The 14,181-nt window shown below is 68.0% G+C and overlaps 3 protein-coding genes across 4 annotated transcripts in view; 2 read left to right on the forward strand and 1 right to left on the reverse strand.

The window, feature by feature from the left end:
- LOC118177326 (chloride channel protein ClC-Kb-like) overlaps positions 1–137 on the reverse strand; it is a 3,716-nt gene extending 3,579 nt beyond the window's left edge. The window contains exon 1 of the mRNA XM_035344951.1: positions 26–137. Within this exon, the coding sequence (XP_035200842.1) occupies positions 26–137 (112 nt within the window). The remainder of the gene's footprint in view (positions 1–25) is intronic.
- A 1,069-nt stretch (positions 138–1,206) lies between these two features.
- HSPB7 (heat shock protein family B (small) member 7) lies at positions 1,207–3,268 on the forward strand. The gene is made up of 3 exons (XM_035344789.1): positions 1,207–1,459; positions 1,670–1,803; positions 2,645–3,268. Exons 1-3 carry the CDS (start codon positions 1,324–1,326, stop codon positions 2,828–2,830), a joined length of 456 nt encoding a protein of 151 aa, XP_035200680.1. The 5' UTR covers positions 1,207–1,323; the 3' UTR covers positions 2,831–3,268.
- Positions 3,269–5,060: 1,792 nt separating this feature from the next.
- Positions 5,061–13,308, forward strand: ZBTB17 (zinc finger and BTB domain containing 17). Of its 2 annotated transcripts, none has more exons than XM_035344787.1 (15): positions 5,061–5,208; positions 8,099–8,305; positions 8,431–8,619; positions 8,955–9,146; positions 9,246–9,365; positions 9,770–10,014; positions 10,102–10,244; positions 10,673–10,973; positions 11,071–11,158; positions 11,602–11,718; positions 11,837–11,957; positions 12,098–12,228; positions 12,309–12,524; positions 12,735–12,824; positions 12,911–13,308. In XM_035344787.1, the coding sequence occupies exons 1-15, from the start codon at positions 5,202–5,204 to the stop codon at positions 13,198–13,200; spliced, it is 2,457 nt and encodes an 818-aa protein (XP_035200678.1). In that variant the 5' UTR covers positions 5,061–5,201; the 3' UTR covers positions 13,201–13,308. The 2 variants fall into 2 exon arrangements, with proteins under 2 accessions (XP_035200678.1, XP_035200679.1); XM_035344788.1 differs by having other exon boundaries at positions 9,252–9,365.
- Positions 13,309–14,181: the final 873 nt, after the last annotated feature.

The following is a 14,181-nucleotide window of genomic DNA, read 5'->3' on the forward strand; positions in this document are numbered from 1 at the left end:
CCAAAATGAGGGGCGAGGGTCTCACCTCGGAGCCTCCGGCGGGCTTTGGGGCAGGGCCGCCAGCTGTGCGCCGACACCAGCACCCTCTGCTCGTCCCGCGGCCCCCCCGGGGGCACCTCGGGGCTGGGGGGCTCCATCCCGGGGACGTTTTGGGGGCCGGGGGCTGCCCCGGCCGCTGCTGCGGGCTGTGCCTGCGCCGTGGTGGTGGAAATGAGTTTGCAAACAAGCTCATTAAAAAAACGACCTTGACGAGGACCCGCGCGGGCTGGAACCAGCCGGAGCGGAGCGGGGAGGGTTTCAGCCTCCGAATACACCCCGGGGGGGGGTGTGTGTGTGGGGGGGGGGGCAAAGCCAACCCAGCCTGGGGGGGCTCTGAGGAAGGCTGCGGCCCCCAGCCCTCGGCGATGCTTTGGCCTCGGAGCATCTCCGTGCAAGGGAAGAGCCAAGGGTGACTCAGGCGCCCGCCGAAATTACTCAGCACGGGGGGGGGTACTCACGTTTCAGCCCCCCCCCCCCCCCCGCGTTTTTTGGCAGCGCTGCCCGGCGGGTCAGCACGGGGAATAAAGCCTTACATGGTCTGCTCGCCGAGCCGCTCACCAGCTCCTGCTTTTCTGCCCCAAAACGCCGCCTCACCCGTCCTCGGGTGGGGGGGAAGCTTCCCGGGATGCGGCCACGGTTTGGGGGGGGGGGAAGGCAGAGACCCCCCCCCAGGGAATTTGCACCCCCCCTACACCCACAGGGCGCTGCCACAGCCGCCGGCTTGGCCGCGCTCCAGTCCCATGTCCCTGCAAGGACACTTTTAATAACTTTTTATTATTATTATTACTCCAAACTCCACGTGGCTGGCGCGGCCGTGCCGCAAGGTGCCCGGGCACCTGGGGATTTTTCCCCCCAATCCTCCCCCCCCCCCCCCCCCCAATCCTTTTGGGACATCGTGTGTGTGTGTCCCCGTACCCCAGTGCCACCTCCCCATCCTCCTGTTTTCGGGAGCCCGCGTTATCGGGGCCTGCAGGAACGCCAGCAATGGCATCGGGTTCGGGACGGGGAGGAGCGGAGCCGGCGACGGGGAGAAGGGAAGGGGGGGGTGGGGGGGGGGGAGAAAGGAAAAAATTTCCACGGTGTCCGGAGTGATGTAGCAGGACCTAAATTTAGCCGGTTTTACAAGAGGTCTGGAAGGCGGCCGAGAGCCTAACGGGGCTTTATAAGCTCGGCGGCCGCCCCCGAAATAGCCGGCCCCGTTCGTCTTCGCCGCGAGGCCGAGGAGGGGGCTCCGCCGGCCGCTTATCGCTCCCCTCCCGCGCTGCGGACGCTCGGGGGAGGTGGATGAACGCGAAATCCTCGTCTGCTTTCCGGTCGGAGCACAGCTTCCACCACCACAGCCGGTCGTCGTCGCCCGCTCGCCCCATGGAGCTTTTCGGGAGCTTCGTCCGGCCCCGCGGCGAGCCGCTGGGCTTCCCAGGCAAGGGGCGCCCGGCACGGCGTCGCCCCGAGGGTGCTCGGGGGGCTTGGGCCGGGGGATCGAAGCCGGAGCCCTGGGAAACGTGTCCCAGTTATCTGGGGGGAGCGGGGAGGTCGTGGGGGGCTAAGCCAGCACCGGGGGAGGGGGCTCCGGCCACTGTTTTGGGGAGGGGGACAGGGAGGCGCTGACCCCCCCCGTGCTCCCCTCCAGCTCGGCCCGGCAGCTCCGGGAACATTAAGACGCTGGGCGACTCCTACCAGTTCACGGTGGACGTCAGCGACTTCGCCCCCGAGGACATCATCGTCACCACCTCCAACAACCAGATCGAGGTGCACGCCGAGAAGGTGAGCGCGCCCCCACCGCCACCCCCCCCACCCGCGGCCCCCAGATCCCGTCCCCCAACGCTGGGCTGGGGACAAAGGGACGCCCTCCCCCCACCTCCCGCTGGCCCCGGCCGTAATTTAGCACTGGTGGGGTTAAATTCACCGTTTCCTCCTCTTTTTGCCCCCAATGTCACACAGATGCCGTGAGGTCAGGCAAGCCGGCGGCCGCCCAGCCCCACGCTCGCACCTTTTCCAGATGCTTCCCCCCAAATTTCAGCCCCCCCCCCACCCTGGGAGCACCCAGCAGCTCCAACAAAAAGGCACCATTGTCCCTGCGGGTGCCTCCCCCCCCGGCACCACACCTGCGGGGAGACAAATATTAACACCGCACACAAGGCGTGACCGCAGGCCTCGCCCAAGGGCAGGGGACGGAGCGTCCCGGTCCCCGTCCCGGTCCCCGTCCTTGTCCCCGTCCTGGTCCCCGTCCCGGTCCCCACATCCCGGTCCCGGTCCCCGTCCTTGTCCCCGTCCCGGTCCCCATCTCGGTCCCCATCCCAGTCCCTGTCCCGGTCCCCATCCCGGTCCCCGTCCTGGTCCCCATCCCAGTCCCCATCCCTGTCCCGGTCCCCATCCCAGTCCCTGTCCCGGTCCCCGTCCTTGTCCCCGTCCCGGTTCCCATCTCGGTCCCCATCCCAGTCCCCGTCCTGGTCCCCATCCCGGTCCCCATCCCAGTCCCCATCCTGGTCCCCATCCCAGTCCCCATCCTGGTCCCCATCCCAGTCCCCATCCCGGTCCCCATCCCGGTCCCCATCCCCGTCCCCGTCCCTCCCGCAGCCTCCAACCGCCCCTTCTCCCCCCGCAGCTGGCCGGGGACGGCACGGTGATGAACACCTTCACCCACAAGTGCCAGCTGCCCGAGGACGTGGACCCCACGTCGGTGTCCTCCTCGCTGGGGGACGACGGCACGCTGACCATCCGGGCGCGGCGGCAGCCCGCCAAGCACGCCGAGCACGTCCAGCAGACCTTCCGGACTGAGATCAAAATCTGAGCGGCCGGGCACGGCGCCGGGGACGGGCCTTCCCCCCCCCCCAACCCCGTAGGTGACGTGTGGGCAGCGTTTGGGTGCCACCGGTGTTCTTTTAGCGGCGGGGGCGCGGGGGAGCCCGCCGGGGTGGCAAGGAGGGGACGGGAGCGCTCCCCGCGGGCTCCCTTGGAGGCACGGGGGGGTGAGACCCGCACGGGGGGGCACGCATCCTTCGCTTGCGACCCCCCCGGGGGGCTGCAGGCTGAGGACGCCGTCAATTTTTGGCTGGCGTGGGCGCATCGGGAAGACCTGGACGTCCTGCAGCAGTCACCAAGGAGCCTCCGGGGGCGGTTTCGCCCTGGGATGGACGTGAGGAGTGAGGCTGGGGAGCCCCGACCCTTCACCACAGCTTCTCTTTGTATATACAGCTTGTACCGGGTCCTGATAAATTATTGACAACTGCTGCCTCCTCCACCTTTATGTTTTCCCCCCCAAAGAGGCCGAGGTACAGCTGCGGGTTCAGCCCGGAGGGGGATGTCGGCAGCAGGTTCCTCCTCCCGGACCAAATCCTGGCTGCGGACAGAGCCGTCCCGAGCAGCCCGGCTCCCTCCGTGCCCGCTGCCCTGTTTATTTCCAGCCGGGGTGACTCATTTCTTCCCGGCCGCTCTATTTCTGAGCCCTTCCCTCAGCTGTTCGGCCGCTGGGCCGCCAGCCCACCTGGAAGGTCACCAAATCCCCTTCTCCTCCGCTCGCCCACCGGCAAGCCCACCGGCGGCGGGCTGGGGCACGGCCAGCGACTCTCGCAGCCCGGCCGCAAGCCGCAGAGCGGCCGCCAAGCCCAGGGGCTCCTTCCTTGGCGGGCCCAAACGCTGCCCCAGAGCCACGCCGAGGGCGGGAGGGGAGGCCCGGCCACTGCGTCAGGGGTGGAAGGAGGCCAGGGCGCGGGAGGCCGTGTGTACAAACACAGCGCTCGGGGCGAGCGGCTGTTTATAGCGACCGCACGCCGCCGCCCGGCTCGGATTGCCGGGGCGCGCGGGGGCGAGCCGCGAGGTCGGATCGTCCCCCGACGGCTGGCGATGCGCAGCAACGCGCCTGCAGCGCCGCCAAGGACGGGCACGAGGCTCTGGCTGCGGTCCTTGTAATTCTGGTTTATTTCTGGCTCATCAGCAGCTCGGGAGAGGCAGGAGCTGGCACGGGGTTCGTCTGCGCACGCAGCGCCTGGGGGACAGCTTGCTGCAAGAAACAATGGTTAAAGCAGGGGCTAAAGCAGGGGCTAAAGCGGGGGTTAAAGCAGGGGCTAAAGCAGGGGTTAAAGCAGGGGCTAAAGCCTCAGGACAGCTTGTAATGCCTGCAAAAGACGCAGTGCAGCTCGGTAAATCCGAGCCGTGGGTAACAGAGGCCGGGGCACTGGGACACCCCGGCTCTGCCCGCACCCCGCGGTCACACGATGCCACCTCGTGGCGAGGGGCTGGCTCCCTTACCCAGCAAGTCCGCGGGGAAGGGAAAAAGGCTTTTTTTCGCCACAAAACTGAGGGGGTTTGCAGCGGGAGATCTCTCAGAGTGGGGTAAGAGGGTGAAGGGGCAGCGCAGAGCCCCAGCACCAGGACGCCCCCTGCACCCTCCCCTCCAGCTTGGCCCTGTAATGGGCTCATTTTTGGCAGGCTGGCCATGAAATACCTACCTTAGCAGGAGTAGGAGCATTATTTATATATTATTTCGGAACTGTGTGCCACCTACAGGCAGCAGCCCCCGTGCCCACCAGCGTATCTGGGCAAAGGCTGCCTCGAGAGCTCCTCAGGCAGCCACCCGCGGCCCTCTGCGCGCCCTGAGGTGATTAAAACAACCCGCAGGACTACTTAGATTGGAAACAGCCTTTAAGATCACCACGTCCGACCCACCGCATCCGTCAGCGGCTGCAGGCCGGGTACCGCCGCTGCCCCCCAGCCCGCGCCCGCCCCACAGGCCCGCAGCCCCCCTGTGGTGACAGCCGGCCGCCAGCACAGCGGGCGCGATGCCCCGGCCACCAACCCACGCGGCCGGGGGGATGCCCTGGGGGGGCCGCGGGACCCCGAGCCCCCCTCAGGAGGGGACTCCCGGCCACGAAGCCCTCGGGGGAGGACAACCGGCCGCGATCCCGCCTCAGGGGGGGGCCGCAGCGCCCCGACCCCCTCCCGGCCTCGCGGCCCCTCACGGCGCCAAGATGGCGGCGGGCGGGAGGGCAGCGAGGCCGCCGGGCGCCCCACGTGACCCTGCCCCTCCCGCCTCCTTCCCGCGCGTGCGCGGGCCCCGCCGGCCGAGGGGGGGGCGACGCCGCTTCCGCCCGGCGCCAAGATGGCGGCGCCCTTTGTCTGGGCCGTGTCACGGGCGGCGCTGTGAGGCCGCCGCCGGCCCCGGCATGGCAGGTGGGGAGGGGGGGGGGGCGGGGGGACGGGGGGCGGGGGGGGGGGGGGGGGGGGGCTCCGGGGGGCTGGGGGGGGGGCGCTCCGGCCCCTTGCTGCGGGAGGGGCCCGGGGCCGGGGTCCCCAGAGCGCCTCAGGGGGCCCCCCGCGGTGTCAGCGCCCCGGGTAGGCCGGGGAGGGGGGGGGTGAGGTAAAAATGGGGAAAGAACGGGAAAAAAACGGAGAAAAAACAAACGCAGAGGCGGCCCCGGGCACTGCGCAGCCCCGGCTGCGTGTCCGGAGCCAAAGGCCCCGGGGTCTGCGGGTGGGAGCTGGCCGCTGCCCCCTCCCCGCCTGTCCCCTCCTCGCGTCCCCCCCCGGCGGTTTCAGGCCGTTGTTTCTGTGCCTGTCACGGCCCGGGGATTTTTCCCCCCTCGCCTGCCAGCAAGGACGTCAGGGCCCTTCTCCTTCAGCCCCGTCTCTGTGCTGTGTCCGAGGGCTTTTTCTTTTCGTTTCTCTGACTTGCCTCGGGAGTTGTTTGAAGCCCCCCCGCGGCCCCCCCCGCGGCGCGGTTTGACCTCCCCTCCTCGCTCGGCGGCCAGCTCGGGCGCTGACACGGGCGCTGCGTCCGGGCCTGTGTCCGGGCCTGCGAGCAGCACCTGCCCCCGGAGTGCTGCGGTCAGGCCTGCTCCCAGCTTCGTCTTCTCTGGAATTGCTGCGGAATTGGGCAGGAGCTGGTGGAAGGGAGGACGGGCTCCTCGTCACTGGGACCAGCAGGGTCAGGGCTGCGCTGTCCCTTGAGCCGATGCCGAGGAGCGGAGGTGACGGCGGGCAGGACGTGAGCCTGCTCCTCGTTGTCTTCTCAGTGTAGCAGCGGGTGGCTGGCTGGTGACAGCACCCAAAGGCGGCGTTGGAGCCGTTTCTCTGCACTCGAGGATCTTTTTTTTTTAACAGAAGGCACCCAGGTGGCGGGTCGCGGGGCTGATGCAGAGAACAGACCCCAAACCTTTGCTCCACACCTGCCCCCGAGCCCCTTTGGCTCTGGCTGTCAGAGCACCGTGTGCTCCCTTCTTGTCGTTCAGCACCTCGGTGGGACAGAAAGCAGCACGAAACTGCCGCGACCTCTCCGGGGCAGGGAGTTTCAGTCCGTTTTGTGGTCTGAAGCGCAGCTTCTCACCCCGCTCCTCCCAGGGGGGCTGCGCAGAGCCCGACCTCAGCACCAGGCAGCGCCCAGCGAAACCCCGGGGCAGGAAGGGTCAGAGAGGTAAAAGTCATTCGGATGCAAAGTGCCTCCTGCAGCTTCCCAGGAGCAGCCTGCATCAAACCGCCGTCGCCAGGATTTTAAGGAAGAGTTTAAGGAGCTCCAGCCACAACAGAGGGCACGGGGGAACGCGCAGAGGTGGGCGCGGATGCAGTCAGTGGCTCCTGGGGACCGCGGGTGCTCGGTGCCTCTGCTGCTGTACCTGCCGCTGCGTCAGGAGCTGTGTGGGACGGGAGCCTCCGAACAGCCAGAGCTTTGCCAGCCCCTGGTTTGTCCCCGTGTGGGAGCTCGGCCCCGTGGCTTTACCCCGGGCTGCGACGTGGGCTTTGGCTCTGAGGGGAGCAGAGCCGTGCTCCTCTGTGCTTCCCTGCGCCGTCACCGTGCAGCCTGCAGCCCCCTGAGCTCCCAGCGCCCCTTCCCGCGGGTTTCTTGTAGCCGCCGCATTTTCCCGTGGCCGGTGCCATCGGGGGGAGACCGAAGGCCGCAAAGCAAGGCTGCTCCTGCTCCAGCAGCCCGGCCCCGGCCGCCCGCCAGGCGGCTCGGAGGTCCTGCACGTCCCCAGGGCGCAGCGGATCCTTCGGCACGGGGCGGCTCAGGAGCGCCGTGCTACGACCCGCCGCAGACGGGAGGCGGCTCCCTCGCCTCGCTGCGTGCCCGCGCTCCGGCAGCGCTGAAGGAAAACGCCCGGGGCTGAAGCGACCGCCCCGGGGCTGCGTGCTGACCTCGGGGGGCTGCGGGAGGCCCCTGCGCGACCCCCCTGCTGCGCTGGGGCTCCTCACCAGCACCGGGCTGTCGCCAGCCCTCGGGGGGGGGGTGGCTCAGGGGGGCTCTCACCGAGCCCCTTGGTTTTCTGTTAGCGTCCAGGCTGGTTTCGAGGCTCCAGGTCAGTCAGCCGTTGTTCTCTGCCCTTTCTGCTCGGAAGCAAGGTCTGGTGCAGGGCTGCGTCTCCTTGAGCCCGCGCCTCCTGCGCAGCCCGGAGGCTGGTGTCTGCTCGTGAGCTGCCCGGCTCCTCGGTGCCAAGTGAGCTTGTGCCATGGGAAACGGAGCGGGGGGGGGAGGGACCCCGAGGGCTTTTGGAGCTCCTGCTCTCAGCTCCCCGCAGGGTGAGCTGGACGAGGGTCGTGCCTTCGCCCAGAGCGCTGCTCGGGCACGAGGCTGGGGGGAGCTTTTAGAGGATCCCCACCGAGCGCTGGAGCCCCGGGAGGGCCTCGAGAGGCGACTCAAGGAGCTGAAGCTTTGAGGCCGTGGAGAAACGGCGCGTGTGGAGGGCACGGCAGGGACCCGGGGCACATCGCGGCCTTCAGCAGCTCTGCGAACCCCCCCCCGCTTCCCTCAGGCTGCGGCTGACGTCCGCTGGGGGTCCCGAGCATCGTCCCGCCGCTTCCAGGCCTCCAGAGGAAGCTGGGCGCACGGGGCAGGGGGAAGGAGACGGAACAGCAGCGGCTGGGCCGAGCCGGGGCTCCCTGGCTCCGTCCCACCTTCCGTGCTTCAGTCCGGGTGGATGCTCGAGGCCCGGCTGGAAGGGAGCAGGGGGGCGCGATCCCCCCGGGCCCCCCAGGGTGCTCTGTGGCTGTCAGATCCGTCGCTCCCGGCCCCTCCGGGTTTCGCACCGCCTCGTCCCGTCTCACCCCTGGCTTCGCCTTCTCCCCGCAGCCATGGATTTCCCCCAGCACAGCAAGCAAGTCCTGGAGCAGCTGAACCAGCAGCGGCAGCTGGGCTTGCTGTGCGACTGCACCTTCGTGGTGAATGGCATCAACTTCAAGGCCCACAAAGCCGTGCTGGCGGCGTGCAGCGAGTACTTCAGGATGCTCTTCGTGGACCAGAAGGACGTGGTGCACCTCGACATCAACAACACGGCAGGTAGGGGCCGGGCCGCTCCCCGCGAGGCTTTTCAGCCCGTCGCGGCTTCCGAAAGCCACCCGGCCGAGTCGGTGCCGTGGCTGGGAGCTGGTCTCTGGGTACCAGCACTGCTGCGTCCCTCGCAGGCCTGGGCCAGGTTTTGGACTTCATGTACACCGCCAAGCTGAGCCTGAACCCCGACAACGTGGAAGACGTGCTGGCCGTGGCGGGGTTCCTCCAGATGCAGGAGATCGTCAGTGCCTGCAACGCGCTCAAGTCCCTCACGGTGCTGGCGGAAAGCCCCGCGCAGAGCCAGGAGGTCCCCGCCGAGACGGGTGCGTAGCTTGCTCGCAGCCCCATCTCCCTGGGGATCCGCTTTGCCTCAGCCAGCCGCAGAGGCTCGAAATCCCCCCGCTGAGCCGCGCGCTCCCTGCCTGCGGCCGTGCCCTGGCCCCATCTGGGTGACCCGATGCATCTGGCGCACAGAGCCTCGCTCGGAGGGCGTCCGGGTGGCGTTTGTGGCTCTGCCCCCCGGTGCAGCCCCGCTCGCTGGCTTTGTTAAAGGCTCGATGCCTTCCTCGTCTCCCCGCCGAGCTGAGGAGGGCTGCCCGGCCTGCAGCCCCTGCAGCAGGAGGTGGCGCGGTGTGCTGCTATGCCTCTTCCCTTGCAGGGGCTGAGAAGGCGGCCGTCGAGGACACCGCGGTGGCAGCAGGAACGCGGGGTGATTCCGACAAACCCAAACCAGTTCCTCCCACCCAGGAGGGCAAGGAAGAGGCGCCGGTGGCGGCCGCGGCGCAGCCCGAGGAGCAGGCGGAGCAGCTGGATGTCAAAGAGGTCCCCGCAGAAGGTCAGCAACCAGGAGGCGATGGCAAAAATCCCCCGCGCGCCCCGTCCCGCTGCCAGGCTCCGCTGCCTGGAGCCGAGCACCCGTTTGCTCCCCGAGACACGCTGCTGTTCCTAGGTGCAGACAGCGCCGCCCAGGCGGGCCCTGCCGACGGCTTCCCCAGCCCCACGCAGCCCGCGGAGGGCGGCAGCAGCCCCGCGGCCGAGGGCGGCGTCCCCCAGCCCGCCGTGACGGGAGGTGCGTCCGTGGTGACCGCGGCGGTGGCTTTGCTGGTTCCCCTTTCCCTTCCTGGGAGGAGGACGGGGCGGGGGGCAGCGCCAGGCTGGCGCCTTGCTGGTTTTGCTGCTGTGGCCGTCACCGTGAAAGCACCGTCTGCTCCCAGACACAGAGCCCCCGGCAGCAGAGCTGGGGCGGGGTGGGAAGTGCCGCTGTGTTCGCGCAGGAGCTTTGGGATTTCAGGGCCACAAATCCAAACCGCCTCCGGGCAGAGGTCCCGGCGCGCGCGCAGCACCCACGTCGTACGGCACAGCTCCCGGGGTGAGCCCCGGCGCCTTGAACCTGGGCTTTGAGTTAGGAAGCGCGGGTGGGGTTGGTGCCCCCGGTGCTGCTCCTGATCCGGGGGGGCCCCGTTCTCTAAATGGCTGCAGAGGCGGAGCTGGAAGGGAAGGAGGAAGAGGGGGAGATGGCGGCAGAGGATGAAGAGGAGGCTAAAATCCCCAGGGAAGTGCAGCCCAAGGTGGAAAATGGAGAAAATGCCGAGGATAACGAATCGGGGAGCGCCGACTCCGGGCAGGAGAACTCGGGTGAACCCCGGCTGCTGCGCTCGGGCACTTACAGCGACCGGACCGAGTCGAAAGCCTACGGCTCCGTCACGCACAAGTGCGAGGTGAGCGCGGCCGCGGCCCCAGCGGGGCTCCCGTCCCTCGGTGTCACCGGTGTTCCCGGACACCTGTGCGTCTCTCTCCGCCTCCAGGACTGCGGGAAGGAGTTCACCCACACCGGGAACTTCAAGCGGCACATCCGCATCCACACCGGTGAGAAGCCCTTCTCCTGCCGGGAGTGCAACAAAGCCTTCTCCGACCCGGCCGCCTGCAAAGCCCACGAGAAGACGCACAGGTAGGGGCAGGCTGGGGACCAGCAGGTGCCACCAGGCTGAGCCGGGTGGGGCTCGTGGCAGTGGAGCCTGAGGGCTCAAGGGTGCGAGCCAGAGCTCGGTGAGCGGCTCCGTGCCTCTCGGATTGATCTGGGTGGGTCGGCAGCTGCAGGGTGAGGGTCTGGGTCGTCCCAGCTCCAGGAAGGCTCCGGCATTTTCACGACAAAATGTGGCTTTTGCTGCAAAAGCTCGAACTCACACGATCAGTCAGCGTGCTGGGGCAGAGGGAGTCTGAGAGGAGCCTTCCCTCTCTGCCCTTGCTCTGCGACACCCTTTCCTTTTACCTCGTGGGGCCTGGGGACGCCCTGGGGGGCGCAGCGGGGCGCAGCGGGGGGCAGAGCTGGCGTCGCGGCCGGGCTCGGCACATGGCTTCCCCCCTTCTCCCCCGCAGCCCCCTGAAGCCCTACGGCTGCGAGGAGTGCGGGAAGAGCTACCGCCTCATCAGCCTGCTGAACCTGCACAAGAAGCGGCACACGGGGGAGGCCAAGTACCGCTGCGACGACTGCGGCAAGCTCTTCACCACCTCCGGCAACCTGAAGCGGCACCAGCTGGTGCACAGCGGGGAGAAGCCGTACCAGTGCGACTACTGCGGGCGCTCCTTCTCCGACCCCACCTCCAAAATGCGGCACCTGGAGACCCACGACACCGACAAGGAGCACAAGTGTCCCCACTGCGACAAGAAATTCAACCAGGTGAGCGGGGGGAAGGGGCCAGGGCGCTGGTTTCGGTCCCCACCGCGGGGAGGTGGGGATGGTGGGGAGCTCTCTGCATCCCTGTGTTTGTCCCCAGGTGGGGAACTTGAAAGCTCACTTGAAGATTCACATTGCAGACGGGCCCCTCAAGTGTCGGGAGTGCGGCAAGCAGTTCACCACTTCAGGTAGCACCGGGTTGGTAGGTGGGGAGGCCCCGGGGATTCGCTGGGGGGACAGAGGAGGGTTTGAGCCTGTGCAGCACCGCGGCCGTGCTGCCCGAACATCTCCCCCTTGTTTCCACCTGGGTTCAAAACACCTGCAGGACCGGGCCGGTGCCCCAGATGGGGATGCTCCTGAGAGGAGCTGGTGGGGGAGTACGGAGCCGTTGCCCTCTGTCTCCCCAAGCTGTTGCAGAGCCAGAGGGGTGGTTGGGAGCAGCCCAACGCGAGCACTGCTGTAGGTACAGCCGCAGCAGCGCCGTCTGTCCGTCCTCCCAAACACGGGGCGCTTCTTCCGGCTTTGCCCACCGCCGCGGTGCTCGCGTTACCCCTCGACCCCTGACCTCAAGGGCTGCTGGGCGGGGGGCCGGGAGGGCAGCGGCGTCCCCCTGAGATGCGGCTGCTTGCAGGCAACCTGAAGCGGCACCTGCGGATCCACAGCGGGGAGAAGCCCTACGTCTGCGTTCACTGCCAGCGGCAGTTCGCTGACCCCGGGGCGCTGCAGCGGCACGTGCGCATCCACACGGGTAAGGACACGGCTCTGCTGCCCTGGGGCGTTTCCCCAGGGGGTCGGGGGTTTTTTTGGGGGAGAGGGGGGTTGAGTTTTGATCCCCACGCGGCTGAGCCCTCCTGCTGCCTCCCCAGGAGAGAAGCCGTGCCAGTGCCTGATCTGCGGGAAGGCTTTCACCCAGGCCAGCTCCCTCATCGCCCACGTGCGCCAGCACACGGGGGAGAAGCCCTACGTCTGCGAGCGCTGCGGCAAGAGGTGAGCGTCCCCCGCCGGTCCCCTCCTTGTGCCAAGGGACGTCTCCCAGGGCCACGGCCACCCCCATGGCAGTGCTGGGGTGGTGCTACCGCAGGGTCCTCGCCCCCACGCCCGCTCCACGGCCTCCCCGTCCCCGACAGGTTCGTGCAGTCGAGCCAGCTGGCTAACCACATCCGCCACCACGACAACATCCGACCCCACAAGTGCACCGTCTGCAACAAGGCCTTCGTCAACGTGGGCGACCTGTCCAAGCACATCATCATCCACACCGGTGCGTGCCGCTGCAGTTCCCGGCCTGCCCCGAGCTCTTCAACCCCGCCATTCACCCCCTGCTTCCCCTCTCGCCCCCAGGGGAGAAGCCGTTCCTGTGTGACAAGTGCGGCCGTGGCTTCAACCGGGTGGACAACCTGCGCTCCCACGTGAAGACGGTGCACCAGGGCAAGGCGGGCATGAAGATCCTCGAGCCGGAGGACGGCGGCGAGGTCAACATTGTCACGGTGGCCTCAGATGACATGGTGACGCTCGCCACCGAGGCACTGGCCGCCACCGCTGTCACGCAGCTCACGGGTGAGTGGGGGGGGGTCAGGGGGTCTGGGAGCTGTCCCAAAAAGGAGGTTGGAGGAGGCCGCAGCCTCTGGCACTGTTAGTTAGAGCCAGGGCTTGGGGACAGTCCCCCAGCACCGCAGTCGGCACAGTCCCCCCGGCCCCGTGTCCTGCTCCCCTCCCCATCTCTTTGCAGCCCCCTCAGCATCGTCTCTCCCTCCTCTCCCCCCACAGTGGTCCCCGTGGCGGCCGCCGTGACGGCCGACGAGACGGAAGCACTTAAAGCGGAGATCACTAAAGCGGTGAAACAAGTGCAGGAAGCAGGTGAGGAGGGCAGGGGGCCGGTGGCGTGTTCAACCGGCTCCTGCCCTGCCGCCGCCCCAGCCCGGGCCTCCCCTCTGCCCTTGCAGACCCCAACACCCAGATCCTCTACGCCTGCGACTCCTGCGGGGAGAAATTCCTGGACGCCACCAGCCTGGCGCAGCACGTCCGCATCCACACAGCCCAGGCCCTCGTCATGTTCCAGGCCGACACGGACTTTTACCAGCAATACGGGGCCGCCACCGCCACCTGGCAAACAGAGCAGGTCCTCCCCACGGGGGAGCTGCTCTTTCGCGCCCGTGATGCCCCCCCTGAGCCCCCTGCCACCCCCCTGGCCCCCGTGCCCCTGGCCGGGGAGGGCCAGGCGCCCACCGAGTGACCTGCCTGCCCTCCCTCGCCTTTATTTAAAGACAGCTGCTTGGAAATGGTGTAAAAAGTGTATTTCTGGAAGGAGAGACAGAAGGAATAAATTGCAATATTTTCTAACGCCTGTTTTACGCCCTATGGGCCCCGAGCGTCTCTCGGGCAGGGGGCTGCTTCCCGGCACGTTGTGCCCCCCGTACCTGCAGTCCTGGGCCTGTCCCTGCTGCGGGGGAAGGAGGGAGACCCCTGGGGCTGGAGCCCAGCAGCTCCGCAGCCCCAGCAGCCGGTGCAGAGGAACCAAGGGAGCGCTTCGGTGGCTAACGGGGGTGCAGTGGAGTGGGGGGCACCAGTGGAGCATCAGGGCTGTGCTGGGGAGGGGGCCAGGGCTGAGTCAGGGCCCAGGCCTCCCCAGCTGGGGGGCAGCGGGGTGGGGGACACACAGAGGCGTTGCCAGGTTTCAAAGGGGAGCCTTTGGGGGCTAAAAGTCATTTTTTACAGGGTTGATGGGGGGCTGTGTGTCAGATGCCCAGCTGGACTGTCTGCCTGCCCAGTTGCACGCGCTGGCCTGGGACCAAGTTGGGGCCGGTGCTTTGCCATCCCCTGGGGGCAGCGCTGCAGGACAGATCCTGCCCGTGTTACACCCGGCCCGAGGAGGACAGAGCAGTGCTGATCGAGAGACGCAGCTCCCCTATAGTGATGGTGGGGAGTCCGCGCTGCCTTTATTTTTAACTCCCAGAAGGGGCCAGCCCCTGCCTCTAACGGGGAAGAAGGGAGCGGAGCACGTGTATGTACTGTAAGGCCCCGTGAGCTGCTACTGCTGGTGGGGCTGGGTCACTGCTGGGACCCCTCAGTGCCATGCGGCTGCACCAGCGAGCAAATGCTGGCCTGTGCTGGAGCTGAGCATCTGCGCCCGCCTGCTTTTGGGAGGAAAAGCAGTGAGAAGGAGAAAAGTTACAGCTGCCTCTGGTTTTTAGAAGGATTCAGCACAGAAGCCACC

Source organism: Oxyura jamaicensis, chromosome 21 (assembly GCF_011077185.1).
Source record: "Oxyura jamaicensis isolate SHBP4307 breed ruddy duck chromosome 21, BPBGC_Ojam_1.0, whole genome shotgun sequence".
In the NCBI taxonomy this organism is placed as follows: domain Eukaryota; kingdom Metazoa; phylum Chordata; class Aves; order Anseriformes; family Anatidae; genus Oxyura; species Oxyura jamaicensis.

Coding starts and splice junctions, on each gene's coding strand:
- ZBTB17 (XM_035344787.1), top strand. Junction 9,366..9,769: donor CCAGCCCGCCGTGACGGGAG/GTGCGTCCGTGG, acceptor TTCTCTAAATGG/CTGCAGAGGCGGAGCTGGAA. Junction 12,229..12,308: donor GCACATCATCATCCACACCG/GTGCGTGCCGCT, acceptor TCTCGCCCCCAG/GGGAGAAGCCGTTCCTGTGT.
- HSPB7 (XM_035344789.1), top strand. CDS start 1,324: ATGAACGCGAAATCCTCGTCTGCTTTCCGGTCGGAGCACAGCTTCCAC. Junction 1,460..1,669: donor CGAGCCGCTGGGCTTCCCAG/GCAAGGGGCGCC, acceptor GCTCCCCTCCAG/CTCGGCCCGGCAGCTCCGGG. Junction 1,804..2,644: donor TCGAGGTGCACGCCGAGAAG/GTGAGCGCGCCC, acceptor CTCCCCCCGCAG/CTGGCCGGGGACGGCACGGT.